This window comes from Grosmannia clavigera (genome assembly GCF_000143105.1).
Source record: "Grosmannia clavigera kw1407 unplaced genomic scaffold GCSC_144, whole genome shotgun sequence".
NCBI classification, from domain to species: domain Eukaryota; kingdom Fungi; phylum Ascomycota; class Sordariomycetes; order Ophiostomatales; family Ophiostomataceae; genus Leptographium; species Leptographium clavigerum.
In genome coordinates this window covers 922,586-944,854 of record NW_014040797.1, presented here as the reverse complement: position 1 = coordinate 944,854, position 22,269 = coordinate 922,586, and the positions used below count along the sequence as shown (strand labels likewise).

The following is a 22,269-nucleotide window of genomic DNA, read 5'->3' as shown; positions in this document are numbered from 1 at the left end:
TCTATACTGTGTTTATTGCTTAAATTATGTGTCCCAAAGGACAATTTCTGGCTTAAAGGTTGTACGCCCATAGTTCCTTATCCTTTCCGTACATGGTTCCGTATTCGTATATCGTCTGTGCAGTCTTCCGGCAGTCTCTCTCGTCATGGCAGTGTCCGCATGGCAGCCTCGAAAGCGACGAGCGCCATAGCGTTGGCCGGGAACGCGCGCAGGAAGCTGGGGACGAAGCCGCGGAAGAAGCCACGGACGCCGGACTCGCGATAGACGGCGCGGGCGGCGTCGCGCCAGCGGGGAAAGCGCGGGGAGCCGTCGTGGAGGCCGCCGCCAAGGGGATCAGTCATGATGCGTTGCTTGACGACGTCGCTGGGGTAGGCGACGATCCAGAAGACCTGAGCGCTCAGGCCGCCAGCCCAGAAATTGACGAGGGCAGCGGGCATGGCAGGCCAGTGCTGGCGCAGCTGGCGCGAGAAGACGTCGTAGCTGCCCCACCAGAAGAAGAAGTTGGAGCGGAAGAGCATGGTGGAGCCGAGGCCGCGATAGACGCCGCGAAGGCCGTGATGGCGATAGACCTTGGCGAGGCAGTCGACGGGGCCGTGGTAGAGCCGCTCAGCCTTGCTGGCGGCATATTGCACCTGCAGACGGGCCTTGATGTGCTCAAAGGGGGCGGCCACGAAGCTGACGGTGAGACCGGCGCCGATGCCGGCGATGCCGTGGCCATACGACGGCAGTGCCGGTCCACCAGCCGCAGCAGTGGCGCCACCGTGCGATGTCGCCTCATCCAGGCCGAACCAGTGCCGACCCAGCAGCTTCTTGTAGACGGTCAGGCTGCCGAGCATGACGCTGTCCATGAACATCCAGCCGACGAGCGGCGGCGTGGCACCCTTGTAGAGCGCTCGCACGCCCTCGTTGCGGACCGTGCTGACGAGACAGGCCAGCGGACCGGCGAAGCGGTCGGCCGAGGTTGTCTGCATGCGCACCTTGATCGTGTCGAACGGGTGGCCGACTGGGCGTGTCAGCGAGACCGGTGGCCGCCGAGGAAGGCTTCTCTCATGTCTTCTTACCCACAAGCTTGGTCACTCCGGAGAAGATGCCAGCTACGAAGCCCCTGTAGTGGCTGGAACTCTCAGAGGCAGCAGTCGGCGCAGTCGTCGATGCTGCCGCCGTCTTCACGGTCCCAAGCGTCGCGGCCATGGCGGGTTGGTAAAGGGGTCTGGGCGGCTGTCTGTCGGTATGGCGGCGTGCTATGCCATGAGGACACGGTCGGACTGACAAGACAAAAAGCCGCTTCCCCCGATATTCACCCCAAATACAGAAACTTGCAACAGTATGGAGAAAATACGGAAGGAGCAGTGAGAAGCGCACTTGCCGGTGCCGGTTGCCGTTTTCCTTATTTTCTCCAGTGTTAGTAGTGGTCCCGTGATTGCTGCAGTGGCTGGCCGGGGTTCCGCTAGAATCCCCGGGGCGAACGCTAATCCCAACGCGGGGGCTGCTTGCCACGGCTTTACTCGCAGCATCGAGCCGATCGATCGCTTCAAGACATATGTTTTACCGATTGACCGCTACATCTAGTCAAGACCTCTTCATCCGCTATTTTGTTTTGTTTCGCAGCGGGCATATCGCAGTAATGCAAGAAGCCAATTTCCGCGTCAGCCGACCTGTCTTGTCCTTTTGTCTACCAACCATACCATGCTTCCGTGCTGCCCTCAAAGCCATGCCATCCAGCTTACCACTGGTCAGCGATCCCCCGGGCCCGCTCGGCCTCCCTTCGCTCCCGGCAGGCATCAGCCCACCAGCTGTGGGTGATCTCGTTGCGGGGGTCGCGCTGGACGCCCTCGCGCAGGTTGCCCTCGGCGTCGAGCTCGTCCCACGGGTTTGGCGTCAGGATGTAGTGGACGTTCTTGACCTCGTCGTCGCGCCAGAGCGCGTCATGGACGCCGGGCCAGCGCAGCGTCTTGAGCGCGTTGTAGATGTAGGGCAGGGCCACCCAGCGGCCGCGGAACAGCTCCGACAGCACGCTCTGGTCGGCAAACGCGAGGTCGGCCGCATTGTCGTCCATATAGGCGACAATCTGCTCAAAGATGTCCCGCGACGGGTTGACCACCTGCAGTCCGCCGTTGACGAGGTGCACGCCGATAGAAGCCTCGGCCTCGGTCGGATCAGCGCCCTCGCGCTGCGCCCGGTCGGCGTCAGCATGTTGCAGCGTGAAGGCGCAATTGGCCGGCACCCAGTCGGCCGGATAGTGTGCCTTGGCCAGGGGATTGCATACACAGGCGTGGCCGGCCGCGAACACGCGCTTGCTGTCCGGGTGCGGCGGCACCTGCGCCGCCATGTCGGGCGCATCTAGCGGCAGCTCCATCAGCTCGTCCATGTTGCGCAGCATCAACATGTCGCTGTCCAGCTGAACCACGCGGCTGTACTGTGTCAGCCCAAAGGGCGTCAGCTTGCTCCAGCAGTCGTAGAAGCGCGGGTCTGCGCTGTAGTCGCGCGACGACTTGGTCGGCAGCAGGTACGCGATGCGCTGTGCCGCTATGCCGCGGGCCGCGAGCGCCGTCCGACCCTCTTCGGGAAACGTGTCCGTGTAGAGCGCTACCAGTGGGTATGCTGAGCCCACGCGCCGGAGAGTGTGGTCCAGCGTCAGCAGCCCGGGAAGATAGGCTAGGTTGGTGATGAGCGTCGTCCAGACTACACACAGGTGGAGGGGGGGTGCGTTAGTTCAGCCTCTTGCTCAACCATCTTCTGAATCTCCTCTTCCTATCACATAGGCTCTTCTGCGTGTTCTCTTTAGGTTTCCACACTTCGGCTCCCTGCTTGTTCGTCCCATACCTTTGTCTGAGTCGACTGCCCGCTTGCCGTCCGACATTGTTTCTGAGAAGAGCCTGGGGAGCTGGACAACGGAGGTATAGAGGGCCCGGGTTCTCGCCGACAAAACGTCTTGATTCCGACTGCGCTGTGGAAGGTGTAGAAAAGCATAACACGGTGAAAGCGGCGTAGGAGCCAATTAAAGACCACGGTAGTTGCGATACTCCGTTCCTGCCTAATGACGACTTGCTAGTGCGTAACCATAGCGCTACCAACCGACACGCTGGAGCTCGAAGCCAGCAGTTGCCCCGCGAACCCCTCATTCCTGACAGTGGCGCTTGCCGTCATCGCAGTCAGCTCGTTTAAGAGTCACACTATCGCCAGATCCGAACCGCTGCCATGTGCTGCGCGATTCATGCATCGATATGACATATCTCGACGTGTCGTGCGTAATTCTGATCAGTAAGATATGACATAGATTCCACCCTTCCATGAGGCAGGGTCATAATTATCTCAATCAAAATCGGGTATCAGCAAATCATACTTAATTGGACACTCTGAATTGCATCCTAAACAGTGTCACAATATTTTGAAATGAACCGTACGTTCCAGTGACGACTGACTGGTGTGTTGTTCTGTTGCCCCTGGCTCAAATTTATCTCTAGGACTTCTAAGTGTAGTCCTCTCGAAACGGACGATGTGGCTCTGAAACTGATACTGTACCTATAAATCGCAATTCGTCGGATCGTGGCCTTTACAATTAGTGTATTCTAAATATGAGGTGATTGAGATGATCGATAGACCCCGGGGAAGTCTATAATATGGCTTCTAGACCCGTTCCCTTGTGAAACACTACCAAACCACCCTTGCCACTTCCAAGCACTGCAGATTATTCTTTAGAGGTATGGAAACCATAAGGACTGTATCAAATATGAGTGAGGACAGCTTATAGAAAAGGCGTAGAAGCCAGCTCAAAACCACGGCTTTGCTGGAGCGGATGAGGGAGAGAGCAAAGCGGAACTTCACTTTAAACACTGTCATTAAAGTTGCTATCTTCCACCTAGAAAAAAATGAATATAACTGTTAGTTAATGAAGCAAATAGCGACAGGATCCGGATGCCCTAGTTAGCGACAATACACTCTAACTGGCTTGGTTTCTTTGCGCCCTGTTCTAACGTCGGGTCGTCTTCACAAAAGCTTCGACTAAATACCAACTCGTACATGGTTTGTTTCTGCACGCAACGGCTCATAATTTGCCTTCACCTATACCTCATTACATTCATTTCGATTTTTCGCCTTTACCCAACATCTTCATTGAAACAGAGTGCTATTTAAACACCAAAAATGATAGGCTGTAGAACATGTCCGGACACTTAGCTGTCTCAAATCACAACATGACCAAAACTTTCTTTCAATGTTGCAGGATTCTGCGGTTCCATGTTGCACACGAAACAAGGAGAATTTGGAACACGACAGGGAGAATTCAAGATCAAACTGAAGGCTGACACCACTCATGTCAATACCGAAATACCGAGGCAGGGCTTGCGAGTATTGAAGTTCAAACGCCGTGTAACAGAATCACCTGTCTACTAAGTCGTCTACTAATACGGAGTTTTTAGGATCGAAGAGAAAGATAGCTACGTAAGGGAACCACTGCCAAAGCTTCTACAAGAACGCTCCCAGACAATTTTGCTTCTGCCCAACCCTTTCCTTCAAGTCACCCACCAAGGGCTGAGCGCCGAAACCCGCATGGCGCGAGGGTGGCTGCATGAGGCATTTTCTTGATACTACATACATACGGAGTACACGGATTAGACAGCGCATCCACTTATTAGAACCTATCATCACGGAGGCCTGGCCGATCGTGGCCAGATCTGCCAGCACATCAAGATTGAAACCCACAGGTTTTCGTGGGATAAACTGTATAGCCTGTATGCAAGGGCGAAATAATAGTTCGACAATATCTGCTCATGTTCTGGACGTCTGGCCCAGGGAAAGTGGCCAATAAGAAGCCACAGAATGCAGCCAACACTAACACAAGAAGGTTAGCAAAACAATATCACATTTGGCATGGTACGAAGCCAGAAGCAGCTCCACCGATCGAGTAAGTGTTTGCGGCGGGTGAAGCTATAAAGTATCATATGCGAATAGAGGGGCAGCGAAGGCGACTTAGGTCTCGTTACGAAATCGTTGGACTGCCAACAAGAAGTGCTGCAAAAAAGGACGCCAAGAGATGACGACTAAAGAGGCCAATATCGAGCCTTTTCCCTTTCTCGTTACCCAATAGGCCTTTTTCCCTTTCCTCTTCTTTGAGCAGGGTTAGACACATGGGACAGTGTATCGATCATGGTAACAGATCTGACGGTCTGGCCACGAATCAGACAAGAAAAGAGGAGCAAAGGTTAAAGTGATGCGCCGGCGTATCCACTTGGTTTCTTTCTTCTTGTGTGGATTTTCCACTTCCCTTACTGTACTGTACGGAGTAAAGGGCTGCAAATCGAGGAGAATAATAGCAGGCGGTGGGCGTAGTACAAAGGTTTTGCCGGCAGCCGTCCCGGCGACCAAAGTGGTTGCATCTCAAGGGCACTTGGGGCCGAAACAGCTGCAGCCACCGGCACAAAGCAAGGTAAACAGCCGTAGTACCGTGCATAATGGTTGACTGCCTTATCGAGCAAAAGAATGGACGAGGTGGCAAGGACACCCGGACTTCAAGGCACAGGCTCGTGGCCAAGAAAATAATCGGCCGAGTTAGTTCCACACGTTTTGCCGGAAGACGGTCTTGCTACTCCGTATATTTGCACGTTTTAGATCTAGTAGAGAGATGTAGCTGGGGGCTAACTTGAATAAGATATCGGGAAGGTGACTTGAAAGATACAAACATTTTGGTACTCTTGGCAAGCTGTCGCTGAGTACTTTGCTCGGTAATTAGCCCAAATAGGAAATTTGCGAAAAGCCTCTTTATCTGAACCGCCTTTTCCGGATCACTTTAGTTATTTTTCTTTACAGAATTTTCCTCTGCTTAGTGCAGGCGCAAGCGCAAAGCATTAGGCTCCGACTAGGAAGGTGAGAACAAAGAAGAAAGAGACAGCTAGACAACTACGACCGCCTGATCCCGCATTCGGCCACGTGTATGAACGGTTTTCGGCAGCGAGAGCAGACGCCTGTGCTCGGACGAGCTTTTGGGCCCATATGAGTCAGTAGGCCGGGCCGAGCTGTGCAGCGGTGCAGCTTTGCGATGGCCTGCCGTCGTAAGCACTCTGAGAAGGATTGACCATGCGCGGGTAATCAGTCATCCTGCGGGAGGCATATTGTCGTGGTCGACTCTCAGTCGTCCGGACCTTGCAGGCGAAGGGGTTAGGCCGCATTCATGCTCGCCGATAACCATAAAGGTGGCCAGTCTTTTGCATCGCTTCACTATGCTTGCCACCTAACGCCATACCGGCTCGCCTTATCGTTCGCTGCAACGGCAAAGTCCTCGCCTGCAAGTATACGGTTGGCTTCACGGCGAAGACGGCCGGACATAGCACTCCGACTGCAGCCAACGAGAATTGGTCAGCAGTGATAGTGCGCCACATGGAGGTCGGAAGCCACAGGAGGACCCACTACACTGCATGAGTTGGGCTAAATAGAAAGAGAGAAAAAAGAAAAAAAGAAAAAAGGAAAAAGGAAAACGCCTCGGGCCAGTACGTATAGTTGCATTCACATTCTTTTTCGTGCAAATTCAGTGAAAGTGCGCCACTGTTGACCGGGGGAAAATCGGCTGCTAGGGCGTAGGATTCATGCACGCTCTGCATACGGAGTAGTATTCACAGTAGCGGCATACAACGCTGTCCTTTAGCGAGTAACGGGAACTTACTGGCGAATAGCGGTTGAACACACTGGAAGATAGTGCTTTGCCCTCCGTGTGAGACGCTAACAGAGCGCTACAGAAGAGTGGGGACAGGGTTTACTGTCGCTCGGCGTAACTCGTTGTGGCCTATTGCTAATAGTGGATACTGGGTCGTCTTTTTGGGCAGTGTCCTTGTTGTTCAATTGGCTACCGTCTAGATTGGTGAGTGGGGCCTGTGCCGGCTTTTTTCTTTTCTTCTCTCTGTTGACCCCTCTTTTTTGCCTCATTCGGTGCCAGGCACCAGGAACTGGTCTTGCGAATCCGTGGCCAGCCCTCCGGAGCTCCCCCACACGGGCTACAGCGCCGGCCAATGGATGCTTGAAGCGTGCGCTGGCACGGCACAAATGCGACCGGCACAAATGTGAACAGCACACAGTACATATGGATCAATGGGGAGCTCAGAGAAGGCCCTGCAAATCGGCCATCCACACCCCCTTCCTGTCGGCGTCTGGTCGTGTTTGAGGAAATACGTCAATGCCTATCTTGCACTCATTGGAGAGGCCAGATAATGTCGACCACTATTGCGAAAAGGCCCAAGCGCTCTTGAACATGCATGTCTGCCCCCTGTGCTTCCTTTCTGGCGATGTCAGCTTGCCCGCCTCCTTGACCGTTTCTCTGCCGCGCCCTTGGCCCTTTTCGCTATCGGCGTGGCTGTCTTTCAGGCGCCGATCCGTGCGGCCAAACTGGCCCGCTCTCGGATGGCTTTCCTCTTTCTCTCTAAGCGGATTAGTCTGGGCCTGCGAACAGCAAGAGCCCGAAGAGCGGCTTCGGCCCAGGTGAGCGAGATTTTCATTTCCCTTTTGTCCGCTGTGTACTTGCTTGTACAGAGTGACCGGGGTACCATGCTACGACTTGCCGGAGATGTCTTCGCCGCAGTATTTCCTATGTACTTGCTCACACCCTGACTGCGCCTTTGGCCAGCCCCAGATCCAGGGTAAGGTACCTCGCCTGCCGCGTTCTGGAACCTGTAGGGTTGCATCCGGGCCAGAAAAAACGCATCACAAGCGGAATGGTACTTACGAGCACAGACTTGTGAAAATCCTGCTTTGTCGGGCGAGGATTTGCGCTGTCCGGCGGGTCAACAAGCAGGGGTGGCAGACCCTTGCAGTAACCAATTCGTGATCTATACGGGCTGGCCGCGGGATACGAGTGCTCGGACGGAGTACTCATACTCGTATTCTACATAATAGTGACAATGCAGGCCAACAGTCCTCGGACTGGAGGTGTGCTTTGTTGCCGTTTGCATTAGGGTTCCAACAGGGGGGGTTCTCTCGGCACACCCCCTCGGCCGTCAGGCCTCTTTTTCGTTTCGTTTCGGTTTGTTTTGTTTCTTCTTTGCGACAGCCCTGTGTCGGTTTCAAATCGATGGACGAGACGAAAGGGAGACTCGATCGAGGGTGGCCAGGCGGTCTAGAATGATCAGGCCTTTCAGCACCTACGAAGTACGAGTACAGCCTGTCCTTGGGGGGGTTCATAGGTACACAGCTTAGCCCTAATAGTAGAGGGGCACTGTGGGCCCCACAAAGGCGGCGCTACAGTCGATTTGTGGCGAGTGGCAGCCAACGGGATAGCGGCACTGTGGGTTAAATCGCACACTTTCTTGTGCCGGGAGGACCATCCGTGGGCGGATTAGCGCCAGGGGTACTCACCCAAGGATGCAGGAACCGACATGTTTGTGCTCCACTAATTGTGTACCGATACACTTGTACCCGGCTCGAGTACTGTTTCTCTCGCAGAGCAGGCGGCTTCGCGCGGCGTACCGCCCTCTGCTGCCTTTGTCCCTCAGGTTCTTTTCAGGTGTAGAAACACACACAATGATGGAGAGGCGGGTACATGCCAAATGTGCGGTCCGCCTCTTTCTTCCTCCTCCTGGGAGTGTCATGGTGCACATCCGCATCCATATAAAGAGGGCATCTGTCCCCCGGCTATTCTCGCCCTTTTTTTCGTCCCCCTCAGCAACAACCAACATCACTCCTTTTTGCTTTGGCATTTGTCCTTCCCCAACTCGTATCATTCCTTCGAAGAGTCCGGAACACTTTATATCACTCCTTGAGAAGCAAGCACACTTACCACAAACACAATCCACAAACCCCCTAAAACAACACAGCAAACGTCTCAAACACCGTCTTTGAATAACTGCAAAAATGCACTCCTTCACGCTCTCCGCTGCTCTTTTCGCCGCCGTGTCGGCTGCCACCAACATCGTCACCTTCAAGTCGCTGGACAACGTTGACCGCACCGTCTACATCACCGCCAACGCCGGCATTCAGGGCCACGACCCCGTCACCGTCTCTGCTGGCACATCTGTCGACGTCGAGCTCGTCGACGGCTTCGTCGGCAACGCATATGCCATCCACAGCGGCTCCAGCAATAATGTCGGCATGCTCGCCGAGTTCAACTTCCAGGGCTGGAACGATCTGACCTACTTCGACGTCTCGGCTATCATCAACTCTGCCGATGTCGACAACGTGTCCGAGATGTACCCCTATGGCGAATCCAGCTCGCCCGTGTCTGGCTGCACTAGCTGGCCCTGCAACAACGCCTACTACCACGCAGACGACGTTCAGACCAAGTCCACCAGCCAGACCCATCTGATCGTCACGCTCAGCAAGAACAACTATGCTGCCATCTCCAAGCGCGAGACTGAGAGCGTTGGCCGTCGCTTCCTGGAGCGGATCTAAGCACAAACCTCTTTTGCTTTTATGCTTTTCTTATACTCTCCCCAAGCTGTTGACTAGCTGGAACCATCGCCGTGCGAGGGTATGATAACGAGGTTTATGACCAATGCCAAAAATGGATCCCTTCACTCTTGCCATCTGGACCGCTTCTCTTGTGCCTCTTGTTCGAAACAAGTATGGCTGGGCCCCTTCTTGCCCCTTCTTTATATATAGACTTTTTGCCCCGCTTGGCCAGGAGACTCACTTTTGTTCACTCATTTTACTCTTGGAAAAGGCCGGGGCGTTTTTACACTCTTCTAACCTTCGTTGGTTGATACCAAATATCTGTTCACCTTTTTTCTTGTATATATTCCGTCTCTTATGATACCGGCTCTTATTGTGGCTTGACAAAAAATCCATTTAGAGTTGCCATACTCCATCTTATGTTTTGTGTCTCACGACTTGTGCCGCTCCACTTGACACGAGGTGTACGAGTTCGTTAACTCGACGGTTAACTTAGAACAAAGCCTCCTTGTGAACAGGCCTAAGCCAAATAGGACAGGTGCCTCAAACAGATTGTCGATCGGAAGCCGGTCAGAACAGGAGACAAGTGAAAGCGGGCAAGTGCGATCGTGAGTTTACTCGTACTAAACCTTTCTGTCTACGATCTGCGTAGTGGGAAACGATGCATGCAGAACCACTACGACGTACAGAAAATTGCAATGGTGCGGAGAAATCTGTAACTATGCGTTCTTTGCAGCACTCCGCAGTGCTATCGATACCCGCTTGAGAGGCTTGTCGATGCGCCGTCGTTGCGCTCGCATCATTTTGGACACCAATAACACAGAATACTGTTAAGACCCTCAACAACGTTTTGCCAGCTGCGGAGTAGTTCCGGTTGCGCAAACCTTACTGACCTGCCTTTCTACGCGCTTCTATTTCGTCGCTCCGCAAGATACTTCTGGCCTCTCCCCGGTACCTCTGATGCCACGTATGTCATACTCGGATGCGGCACAACTAAAGATGAATGCCTACATCACTTGCGGGAGCTAAGCTCGTGGCAACTGAGGCTTCCCCATTCCCAAGTGGCTTAAATACAACACTGTGTACCAGGATATCACTGTGCCCGATCTGCACACCAACGGTACGGCGAAGGCAAATAACTCACCGTGCGATTCAGTGCGTTTTCTGGATTTTTGGAGATCGCGAAGGAAACATGACATCACACGAAAGCGGCTTGTGACTTATTTGTAATGCTGATTCGGATGTAGCAGCTTACCGCTCTGCCATCGCGACATCGATTCAAACTCTGATGCAATGTGCTGAGGTGATGGTGGACCATCGGATTAGAAGTGGACCACGTGACCCGCAATTCAATTAAAGAACCGCCACGTGATACGGAGTAGTCGTGGGCCGCGCCTCAAAATTTATGCTGACACGAAGGCCCGCAAACGGGGAAAGGGGAGACATGTTCCTTCCACGTGAATCAAGAACACGCGACGCGTCAAAGAAGAAAGCCTCAGGGCTGCGGGCAACAAACTGCGCTACCATGTACGACGTGAGAAAAGGACGTCTTGATGAGGGCCTTTGTCTATGCTGATATTAATATGCTCCACTTTCGGATAATAACAAAAGTGGACTGAAACAAAACGAGCGCAACAACAAAGGGGCAGCAAAAAGACAAAATGCCAGATGGAAACTATTCGCACACCAACAAAACGGACGCTTCTAACAATGTAGTACGAACAACTTTTGCACAAATGAGATACAAAAGGTCTGAATGCAAGAGGGGGGAGCCTCCCCTTCTTCTCTCACTTCTGCCTCCGAATCCGGACTTTCCACCCGCTATTTGTCCTCGCTCTTCCTCTGTTCCTCTGACATGCTTTCGCTTGTTTGACGGACCTCATCACCGTTATTATTATTGTTGGTTTCACCATTTGTGCTGTCTGCGGATGGCTCTTCCGCTGCCTTGGCCGCATCGCTCGTGGCAACCATGCCAACGGCCGTCTTAACGTCTTTCGGCGGAGCTGACGGAGGCTGAAGATATCCGTCCCGCGTCGAAGACGCCTTCGCTTGGGATCCGTCTTCTTTCTTCTCCTCTTCGAGCTCCTTGGGATCTCTGGGTTCCCCGGGCTCCTCTTTCTTCCCCTCTTTCACCTCGCTCGCTGCGACTGGCTTTGGCTCTGGCTCCTTCGCTGGTAGCTTTGGAGGTGGACTGGGAACCTTGATCTTCTTGCTTTCAATGATCTCTTTGAGGAAGCTGCCGACATCGCCAAACCCGTCAAGCTTGCCCAGGCGCGTCTGTAAGCTTTCTACATCATGTAGCATGCTGAGTTTGTAGGTTAGCTCTCTGAAAGTACTTCGCTGGGCTGTCTCTAGAGATCGTATCTTACCTGTCGCGGCCTGCTGCCGTCTTGACATCTGATCCCCGGAGCACACCACCCAGCTGCTCCTTATACTCGGCAAACACAGACGTCATGATGAATCGTACCGTTCCCTCAGGAAGCGTCTTGGCCAGGTTGCGGTGCAGAGTGGTGGTCTCCTTGACAAGCGTATCCATATATGCATGCACCGTTGTGCTATTGGGGGCAGATGCGTCCCAGTCAATGCTACGCATGGTCCTGGCATGCGCCTGCGCGCGTCCCCCCATGATCTCCACCAGCTTGTCGTATATGCTGTTCTGGTGCTCCTGGTAGAGCCGCCGCACCTTGTCAAACTCACCCATGACGTTTTGTGCAGTACTGCCGTTGCTGCTGCTGCTCGAGCCGGCACGGCGCCGCACAAACTCTCGGACGTAGGGTATGACCGTGGCAATGAAGGCCAGCGACTGCGATGCAACCGCCAGGTGTCGTGTGGTGATGTTCTTCAGACCCGCGGACCGTGTGGCTCCGGCGCCCAAGATCAGCTGCGTGCAACGCGAGTTGAACAGCTGTAGGTATTGCACCAGTGACAAGGCTACGTCGAGCGTCATGAAAGGAATGGCCACCATGAGATGCATATAGTGTGACATTCCCTCCAGGCAGAGCACGGCCGAGTTGGGCAGCAGGAAAGTCTCCTCATCAATCACCGCGCTATGCGTCTTTGCCTTGCCTCCTGCTGCCGTGGATGCTCCGTTGCTTGACGCCGCCTCGTCTCCCCGTCGTTCTCGTCGTCGGTCGGGTACGGCGTCCAGATCATGACGTCTTCTGTCCACTCCTCGACATCCTTGGTGCTGGCATCCAGGATCTGTTGCAGCAGCTTCGTGTCTTTCTCCGAAAAGTCTCGTGCTGCCCACTGGTCCTGGTCCATTCCCTGCGCCAGCTTCTGCATCTGTGAGTCGCCGTGGTACTGCACAAAGTCCTTGACGTGCCCGTTCACTTCAGTCTTGAGTGCAAGACCGCTACGTCCAGAGATGCCCTCGCACTCGTTGGCAAAGTGCAGGTTGAGCGCGAAGTAGCGGAGGAACCATTGGAACGACAGGTGCGAGCTCTGCTCTGCACGGACACGTAGAACCCGGATCACCTTGTCCTGTGCCGCGTCGATGGACTGGCCGAGCAGATTGCCCATGTCCAGAGTCCGGTGGAGTTCTGCCTGAGCCTCCATGCCAGCGTCCGACATGGGCGGCGGCATCTGGCGGCCTGAAGGGCTGAATGGCGGCGACTTGAGCGGTGCGTCGGGATCCAGGATGTCATCGCCAACAGAGCTGGCGACGTCAAGCAGCACTTTCAACTGCGTAGTCAGTCGTCTCAGTGTCTCTGCTACGCCGATGTATATCCTCATCAGCAGCTCTTCGGCATCTTCGGGACCAAGTGCCCGAAGGTTGCGAGCAAGAATAGACGATTTCTCCGCGTGAGATAAGCGCCTGCTGCTGCTTAGCGTTGAAGACGACATCATCGACTCGTTGTCGTCGTCGCTTGAGCTCGGCAGTGGCCTCCGGACCAGATTCTTAATCTCCCGTAAAACCGTCTCTCGGAACACAAGCGAAGCAGCGGCAATATGTTTGGCCCTGTAAAGGCCCGCGAGGATGGGGAGGAGCTCTGCCCGGAGATCATCGGTCGCTGCAAGATATGCAGGGAATGCGGACGGGTCACGTCTGTGTGCTCCCCGAGCGCGCATAGACGCACTGCTCCACCGCATAAGCACTTCTGGGCGCGGCACTGTCTCTGTGTGGTTCCGAAGATCTTTGAGCAGGACGGACACAAACTTGATCTCGTATGCCTTGCCAATCCGGAGTCGCAGAGCTGTGATGTCGTCATTGACGCCCTGCAAGGCTGTCGCACCCCGCAGGTCTCGAAGCGGATACGGCCGTTGTTGCTGCTTCTTTGGGTCCTGCTCACCAGCAATGAGCATCTCCAAGGCATCGATACTGTCTAGTGCTTTGTCCACCTCATTATCGTCAACAAGTGCTTCGCATGCTGCCACGTCATCTACGATGTCTTTTAGCTGCATCACAGCCGCGTGGAACTGTTGTATGTTCTGGCGCCGGTGCTGTTGCTGGACGATTTCCAGGCCGCGGGTCGCAATGTCATGGTCCAGAGCACCAAGCTCCTTCCGCAGCGCCTGTATCCTATCCACAGAGCCTGCAGCCTCGGTGTGCAGTTCTTTGAGAGCGCCGAGGGCCGTAAAGAAGGCAGTCGATGCCGTGGAGATGGATGAGATCAGGTGCAATTCGACCGTGTCCATGTACCATGATAGCTTCTCCTGCAATATTGCGTTCGTGGCCAGAGCCTTTCGAGGTACGGGTGCCACAATCGATGTGCTATTGCCATTCAGACCACTTCTCTCGTTGCCTGTCGTCGGAGCAGACGGCACAACCTCAGACCGTTCGCTAACGATGTCAAATGTCCGGGGATTCTCCAGGTGGAAGTCGTCGTCGAAGTAGACATTGGGAATGGTCGACAAGGGTGGTGGGCCTTGGACACCCCTTCTGCTGTTGCTCGGGTTTCTTTTAGAAGGACTGGGCGCTTCGGCCAACGTGACGGACGATATGGAAGAAACAGAGAGTCTTCTAGACGGCCGCTTTCCGCCCGGACGCAGATACCCATCACTCAATGTGTCGCGAAGGTCATCTTTGCTGTTGTTCCTCCGAGGTGTTCCACCAGAACTTGCCTGCTCTTCTTCGCTCTCTTTTACTCTTCGTAGTTGCTCGTGCAGTGCACCCACCTGGGTGAGGTACTCGGCAAACTCGGATGACTCGACGTGGGCAATGTTCGTGAGAGTCACAGGGGGTATGTCTCTGGCTGTCGGAGGCTTGTGAGTGCTATGCGCCGGGGCGGATGTGTGCGGCTGAAGGCCGGTCCGAACGATGGGTGGCTGGAGGAGTGTCGAGATGGCTGGTACTTGTCAGACAACCGATGAACTGTACAGGAAGCAGAAGGTAGAGGGCACGAGGCAGCAAACCATTTTGACCTAGCTCCGTCAACGGCTCCGGCCAACTGCCAATGGCCGTGTCTAAGGTGCCCCCGACAGAGTGGATGGAGCTTGAAACCGACTCCCGCCTTTGCTTCACATACGCGCTTGAGGAGTATGGCCTTGAACACATGTGTTAGCAAGACTGAGGGCAGACCATGAGGTCCGGGGATGACCACAGGATGGCCGGAGGCGCAAAGTACCTGTGGAAAGGGAAGTCTGCTTTGTGGGTTATGCTCGACAGCGACGACAGGCTGTCGACAGACTTCCGTCCCTCAGAACCCGAGAACATGGCTCGCAGCCTCTGGACCCGTATCCAGAAAGAGGGCTATGGCGGCAAATCGACGATGGCATATAGGCAATTTCGGATCGGGGGGAAGCTCGGAGGGGAATCCGCAAATGGCTCTATTGATCCGCAGCTGCGAGGTCGAAGAGCATTGCTCAGCGCACGGCAAAGACAGGCCGGAAAGCTGGGGATGCGGTCAAAAAGGAAGAGAATAAGAGACAAAAGACACGTCGGCTTGGCGATTTGGGAATGGAAATGGCCGCAAAGGCGTTGACAGAATTCGGTGTGGAAAGCAACGATGGCCAGGTCTGTCTGTGTTGTCTTGCATATCGGCGAACAATTGACAACGTGCACTACAGTCCGAATAACAGCTACACGTGACCATACTATTTCATAACTGTCTCGAGACTAGCGCGCGTGTTCCGGAAGGGACGTTTCCATGCGACCACTTTAATTAAGACGCGTGAGGGGCGCGACGCGTTTTTCTCGTGTCTCCCAAGTCTACCGCCCCTCTCTTTTGGTCAACTTTCACACATCTCCGACATCGATTACCACCACCGCACTCTATTCAGACCGGTCAAAGACTAAGCAACCCTGTTCTTCAGCGTGTACCTTCTTCGTTCAATCGACGTACCCGCGCTTCAAGATGGATCGTCAGTCGGTCTATTCTACCCATGTCTACGACTACAACGAGACAGGGGAGGAGACTCGAGTAAAGACCCGGAAGGATCTGGAGGATTTCATCCTCAAGTTCCGGCTCGACAATGACTTCGTTTACAGGTACGGTCATGTGAGATAACAAGATAGGGCGAATATGGTTGCTGACTGGGCCTTCCTGCAGAGAACAATTGAAGGAGAATGCCCTGCTGAAGAAATACTACTGCGACATTGACATTGGTGACTTGATCAAGTACAACGAGGAGTTGGCGCACCGACTGGTTACCGAACCGGCCGAAATTATTCCCTTGGTATGTTGGCTGCGTTCGGGCAGAGGAGAAAGACAGAAACGCTGACAATGCGTCTGATAGTTTGAGAATGCCCTCAAGCGATGCACCCACCGGATCGTGTTCCCACACCAGAAAACGGTAGACCTGCCAGAGCACCAACTTTTGCTGCACTCAAGTGCAGAGGAGGTGGCAATCCGCAACTTGGATTCGCTGACGATCTCGCGGTTGGTGCGGGTGCCGGGGATTGTGATCGGGGCGTCCGTGATGGCGTCGAAAGCGACAGACCTGGTAGTACAATGCCGCGGCTGCGGGTTTGAGCAGAGACTTCCAGTGACAGGAGGGTTCACGAGCGTGACGCTGCCGCGGCAGTGCGGTCGGCAACCAACGCAGGGCGAAGGCGAGAAGTGTCCGATGGACCCATACTATGTGCTGCATGAAAAGTGTGGGTTTGTGGACCAGCAGGTGATCAAGCTGCAGGAGGCGCCAGAGCAGGTGCCGGTGGGCGAGCTGCCGCGGCACGTGCTGATCTCGGCGGACCGGTACCTGACGAATCGAGTGGTGCCGGGGTCGCGGTGCACGGTGACGGGCATCTTCTCGATCTACCAGAGCAAGAACTCGTCACGGAGTGGAGGCAGCGGATCAGCAGGCGGCGCAGTGGCGATCCGGACACCATATCTGCGGGCGGTGGGGATCCAGACGGACCTGGACCAGACGGCAAAGGGCCAGGCGATGTACACGGAGGAGGAGGAGCAGGAGTTCCTGGAGCTGAGCCGGCGGCCAGACTTGTACAACATCATGACGGACTGCATCGCACCATCGATCTACGGCAACCGAGACATCAAGAAGGCGATCCTATGCCTGCTGATGGGTGGGTCGAAGAAGATCCTGCCCGACGGAATGAAGCTGCGTGGCGACATCAACGTGCTGCTGCTGGGTGACCCGGGAACGGCCAAGTCGCAGCTGCTCAAGTTCGTGGAGCGAGTTGCGCCCATTGCGATCTACACGTCGGGCAAGGGATCGTCGGCGGCGGGTCTGACGGCGTCGGTGCAGCGGGAGCACTCGACGCGGGAGTTCTACCTGGAGGGCGGCGCGATGGTCTTGGCCGACGGCGGGGTGGTGTGCATTGACGAGTTTGACAAGATGCGGGACGAGGACCGGGTGGCGATCCACGAGGCGATGGAGCAGCAGACGATCTCGATTGCCAAGGCGGGTATCACGACGATCCTCAACGCGCGGACATCAGTGCTGGCGGCAGCGAACCCGATCTTTGGGCGGTACGACGACATGAAGACGCCAGGCGAGAACATTGACTTCCAGACGACGATCCTGTCGCGGTTTGACATGATCTTCATCGTCAAGGACGAGCACGAGCGCGGCAAGGACGAGCGGATGGCGAGGCACGTCATGGGCATCCACATGGGTGGACGCGGCGTGGAGGATCAGGTAGAGTCGGAGATTCCGGTGGAGAAGCTCAAGCGGTACATCAACTACTGCAAGACGTGAGTATCCCCTTTGATGTTTCTGATTGCCAATGATTTCGAACCGGTGGCTAACAGCACAGACGTTGTGCCCCCCGGCTGAGCGCGGAGGCAGCAGAGAAGTTGTCGTCGCATTTTGTGTCGATCCGACGGCAGGTGCACGCGGCCGAGCTGGAGGCCAACGCGCGGTCGAGCATTCCGATCACGGTGCGGCAGCTAGAGGCTATTGTGCGGATCACAGAGGCGCTGGCCAAGCTGACGCTGTCACCGGTGGCGATGGAGCAGCACGTGGACGAAGCTATCCGGCTGTTCCTCTGCTCGACCATGGATGCGGTCAACCAGGGTAGCCAGATGGGCGCAGGCGCGGGAGCGGGTGCCGGTGGCGGCGCGGCGCGCGAGCTGTACCAGGAGGCGGCGCGCGTGGAGTCGGAGCTGAAGCGACGGCTGCCGATCGGTTGGAGCACGAGCCTGGCGACGCTTCGGCGAGAAATGGTGGAGGTGCGAGGATTCAGCGAGCAGGCGCTGAATAGGGCGCTGATGTTGCTGCAGCGACGAGACACCATCATCTTCCGGAACGGAGGTGCCCAGGTGTATCGGAATGGAGCATGAGAGGGGAAAGAGGGGGAGAGAAGGATAGGCTATGCATTCTGCGTATTCTTTGGTCACGATGCAAGATTTTGAGACGATTTCGCGACTACGTTATGAACATGGGACGAAGAGGGACGGGAAGCACTATGAATAGAAACAATATCAGGCAAACAAGCGGATATTTGGATGGTGAAAAGGAAATCGAGAGCGTCTGGATTGTAACGAGACAATGACTGTTTTCAGAAGAGTCGGACACGACAGCTATCCAATGATGTCTGGCTGGCTTATAAAAACATAGACTGCTGACTCATCCTGGCTAGTAACGACCACTGCGGCAGTTCCGCCAAACATTACCTATGAAGCACAACATTGGTACGCATATGCGCACATATATCTTTCATGCCAGCAGACGGTCTAAGCGTAGGCCAGGGTGTTGTCGTCCCGGATGACGCCGATGACGCCGAGTCCAGCCTCGTTGTTAGCCACCGAGGGGCCGCGGATAACGATCTGGATTAGTCAGCACATACCATAACTAAACATATCCGGTGTCTGTTCTGGGGAGCACTCACCTCGCCCTGGAGCTTGTGGTTGGCGACTTTGCAGGTGTCGGTGTCTTTGAGGAGGTACTCGGTGCTGGTGAGGGGGGGTCCGAAGGGAGCGTAGGGCCCGCCGGCGACGACGCGGTAATCGTAGAAGGCGGTTTGGGCGGCGACGCCGGCGACCTTGGCAGCGGCGAGACCGTAGAGAACGCGAGCCCCAGTGAAGACTCGGAGGTCAGAGAGCACAGTAGACGAGAGAGGGGGGGTGCCGGCAGCAGCGCGCTCGGCCGTGTAGACGAGGCGAAGCTTGCCGGGAGCAGTCCCAATGGCAGGACGAGCGCGATCGAGGAGGCGGCTAGCGAGCGAAACGACTTCGGAAAAGACGCCACCATCGGAGAGCGAGCGAGTTTCCCAACGGAGCAGAAGCGAGGCAAGCGGGACGGCAGCGAGGCGGGCGACGGTGTCGGCGTGTGTGCGCAGCAGGGCGGCCGGACCAGCGACGACGACGGTGGGCGCGATGCCGCGCGTGGCGGCCGTCAGGTCCAGAGCAGCCGGGGCCGAGCTGCTGAGCGCCACAGACGCGCCGGCATGCAGGGCAGCCAGGACCAGGACGAGCGTGTGGGTGTGCGTCAGCGAGTCGGCGACAAGCAGCAGATCCGACGGGCCCAAGCGCTGCGTGCCGGGAAGGGCCGACAGCTGGGCGGCCACGGCAGCACAGAGGTTTGCACTCGTGAAGCGGACCATGTCCGAGGGGAGGGTGGTGGTCTTGGTCGTCGTGGTCGTCGTGGTCGTCATGCTGTCTTTCTCATGCTCCCAGAAAATAGAAATGTCACGTGCTGCTGACTGTTCCTCCAAAGGCGGCAGGCTGAGGCCGGCGGAAGGGGCGGCATCGCCGACGACGTCCTGCCAGGTGGACACGTTGACGCGGCCGCCAACGCCCTCGGGCACCTCGTTCCAGTCCAGGTGCTTGCTGCCCTCGTCGACGACCCAGATCAGCTGGCGCAGGGCCGGGTAGCTCTTGGCCACGTTGGCAAAGGGGAAGCAGCCGGGAGCGGTGATGACGGTGTCGGCAGCCGAGCGGCGCAGCATGGAAACGAGCGCTTCGTCGGTCTGGTCAAAGGGCAGCAGGATGGCAGTCATGTTGTAGAAGCTGCAGGCGAAGAGGCCAGCCAGGAGCTCGACCGAGTTGGGTAGGTAGATGGCCACGCGGTTGCCGCCCTGGTCGAGCATGTGCTGGCCGATGAGGCTAATCTGTCGGGTCATGTCGTCTGAGGGGTGTCAGTAGGAGGATAAGTTGGAGGTATGAGTTGTAGGGATGAGAAGGGGATGAGGAAGGATGAGGGGATGAGGGGATGAGGAGAGATGAGGGTGAACCATCCACAACGAAGCCATTGGGCTTATGGACATTTCCATCAAACGGCTACAGACACGTACCTAGACTAGTCTCTTGCACGGTCTCGGTGCCGTAGACGGCCAGAACACGTCCACGGCTGTTCTTGTTGGTGCTCCCACCCGCAATGGCCTGTCGCCAGATGTCCCGCAGGTCGCCGTCACGGCCGCGCGCCCACTTGGACACGCCCGGATCACGCACGTCCAGGCCCGACTGGAGCGGGACCGAGTGCGGCGAGCTGCGCGACCGGTACACGGGCGACTCGCCTTCCTGGCGCACCGGCGAGCCCTGGGCCTGGCGCGCTAGCAGCAGCGGGTGGGTGTCGGGATCGCGGCGCACGTACAGAAAGACGCTGACGATGCCGATCAGCAGCGTCGCCAGCACGCTCGAGTAGACATTCCACTGGCCGAACAGGTCGGTGACACCCTCGTCGAGGTGCCACATGAGGTTATCGAAGCCCATGGGTAATGTGGATCCTGGTGGCTTTGAAGGGAAACGTCGAGCTGACAGAAAGACAGCAAGCCAAGAAGACAGAAGACAGACAGATCGGCCAAGAAGCCGACAAGAGAAATCTGTGCAGTGCCGGCACCGTGCTGTCGAGGCGGGCGTTCCGACGCTGGGTGGATCCGACGTCGTGCGGTTGCGGGATGCGGGAGAGAAGGCAAGGAAAGTCTCACGTCAGCGCTCTTTCCAGCTGGCGGCCGCTAGGGTGGGGCCTGACTGGTGCGGCCAGCTGTCGGCCAATCACCGGCCAGCGCTGGCGAGAGAAATTCATAACAAAACAGGCACGAACAGTCAACAATCGAGGAGAGCGACAGCGACGACGGCCAACCCGTGTCGACGGCAGCGAACAGCGACCATCAGCCGACAGCGAAGCTTCCGATTGCTCGTCTATCCGCCTCTCACGCGCAGCTTCTTGCCAGCCACCCGGCCCGAGCCCCTGTGAGTCCCGAGAAGCTGCTCGAGCTCCGTGCCGCCTCGCCATGGCGTCCAGATCCATGCACACGCCGCCGCGACAGACGCTTGCCGGCCTGGCTGCTGCTAGGGGCCGAGCGTCGTCGGCAAGGAGGGCGACCGCCGCAGACAGCCCGGGCAACTGGCGGCATCCTCGCATGGACGAGATCACGCGGCGGCGCTCGGCCAACGTGTTTACCGAGTCCAACCTTAAGACGGCCATCTACAACGGCCTGGCCCTGGGTGTCGTGTACGTTGCCCGGACGGCCAACGGGACTGTCTACCAGCAGATCTGTCGATTGTAGGTTTTACTTTAGGGCGTTCTTCCTCTTGTTTTCTCCTCTTCCGTTCTTCTCTCTTCCTTTCTTCTCCTTTCGTCCTCTTCTTCTCCTACTCACCGACCAGTGCACACAGTTTGGTTCCTGTTCGATACGCGCCCACGCTCTGGCTCCTCGTCCAGCTCGCCCTCGTCCTCAACATCGCCCGGGCCATCATGCCTCTTTTCCGCCAGCCCGACACCATGGCCGATATCCCGCTGACGCCCGGCCAGCGCAAGCTGCTCGGCCTGGTGCCTGTCCGCATGTCGGCCTCGGTCACCCCCGGAGGCGTTGCTGCCTTCACCACGCCGCCGCGCTACGCCCGCACGCCGTCCATGTCGAGCTCGCCAGCCGCCGCCGCCAGCGGCCTCACCGCCGCCAGCAATATGGCCACCGGGTCGCGCAGCAGCTACGCCAGCTACACGAGCTCGCCTATCTCCAGCAGCCCGCTCTTCAACAAGACCCGCGCCGTCTCAGGCACCAGCTCGTCCTTCTCGACTGCTGCCAGCCCCTTTCCCAAGGGACGGAGGTCGTCGTTTGGGTCGTTTGGGTCGCCTGGCGCGGTCTCGTCTGGAGCTGGCCCTGCGAGCGCCCCGTCGCCGTCGTTGTTCTCCGAATCAACCCTCTCTGTCTTCCCGGGAACGCCCAGCCCCAGCTCGGGAAAGCGCCTCAGCATGGGACTCAACAACAAGTGGCTATACGAGAAGGGCCGGCGAGGCTCCGGCAGTGCGGCCCGGATCTACTAATTACAGCGAGTGGGCAGGCGAACGGGCGAACAGGCGAACAAGGCGAACAAGGCGTATGCACTTCTTTCATTGCGAAATAGCAGACGGGCTGTGTAGGATAGACGAATCAAGTCCGAGTACATATATCGAACAGCTCAGAATACGGAGTACATAATTTGTATTTAGTGCTCTCTTTTTAGCGTCTTCAGTGGCTGTGCCCGCTAGCAGCCACTGAATGGCCCGTGCTCGTGACGTAGCATCCGCCAAAGGCGGTGTCAGGAAGGAGGAATAAGCCACAGGAAGATAAACGGG

At 56.4% G+C, this 22,269-nt stretch overlaps 6 protein-coding genes across 6 annotated transcripts; 3 read left to right on the top strand and 3 right to left on the bottom strand.

Moving 5' to 3' along the window:
* Positions 1-143: 143 nt before the first annotated feature.
* On the bottom strand, positions 144-2,860 carry CMQ_3022 (mitochondrial carrier protein; the record flags this gene model as incomplete). The annotated part of the gene is made up of 5 exons (XM_014317100.1): positions 144-1,003; positions 1,062-1,210; positions 1,363-1,386; positions 1,728-2,682; positions 2,824-2,860. The coding sequence occupies 5 exons, from the start codon at positions 2,858-2,860 to the stop codon at positions 144-146; spliced, it is 2,025 nt and encodes a 674-aa protein (XP_014172575.1).
* Positions 2,861-8,832: 5,972 nt separating this feature from the next.
* Positions 8,833-9,369, top strand: CMQ_2732 (DNAse1 protein; the record flags this gene model as incomplete). The annotated part of the gene is made up of 1 exon (XM_014316810.1): positions 8,833-9,369. The coding sequence occupies one exon, from the start codon at positions 8,833-8,835 to the stop codon at positions 9,367-9,369; it is 537 nt and encodes a 178-aa protein (XP_014172285.1).
* Positions 9,370-11,190: 1,821 nt separating this feature from the next.
* Positions 11,191-15,025, bottom strand: CMQ_2534 (garp complex component; the record flags this gene model as incomplete). The annotated part of the gene is made up of 5 exons (XM_014316612.1): positions 11,191-11,674; positions 11,739-12,300; positions 12,468-13,382; positions 13,449-14,637; positions 14,891-15,025. 5 exons carry the CDS (start codon positions 15,023-15,025, stop codon positions 11,191-11,193), a joined length of 3,285 nt encoding a protein of 1,094 aa, XP_014172087.1.
* Positions 15,026-15,665: 640 nt separating this feature from the next.
* On the top strand, positions 15,666-18,053 carry CMQ_2790 (DNA replication licensing factor mcm5; the record flags this gene model as incomplete). The annotated part of the gene is made up of 4 exons (XM_014316868.1): positions 15,666-15,799; positions 15,861-15,987; positions 16,048-17,465; positions 17,528-18,053. 4 exons carry the CDS (start codon positions 15,666-15,668, stop codon positions 18,051-18,053), a joined length of 2,205 nt encoding a protein of 734 aa, XP_014172343.1.
* Positions 18,054-18,446: 393 nt separating this feature from the next.
* Positions 18,447-20,423, bottom strand: CMQ_2601 (AMP-dependent synthetase/ligase; the record flags this gene model as incomplete). The annotated part of the gene is made up of 3 exons (XM_014316679.1): positions 18,447-18,539; positions 18,602-19,839; positions 20,006-20,423. The coding sequence occupies 3 exons, from the start codon at positions 20,421-20,423 to the stop codon at positions 18,447-18,449; spliced, it is 1,749 nt and encodes a 582-aa protein (XP_014172154.1).
* Positions 20,424-20,944: 521 nt separating this feature from the next.
* CMQ_2586 (nuclear pore complex protein) lies at positions 20,945-21,978 on the top strand (the record flags this gene model as incomplete). Its single annotated transcript, XM_014316664.1, has 2 exons — positions 20,945-21,216; positions 21,330-21,978. 2 exons carry the CDS (start codon positions 20,945-20,947, stop codon positions 21,976-21,978), a joined length of 921 nt encoding a protein of 306 aa, XP_014172139.1.
* Between the last annotated feature and the right edge of the window lie 291 nt (positions 21,979-22,269).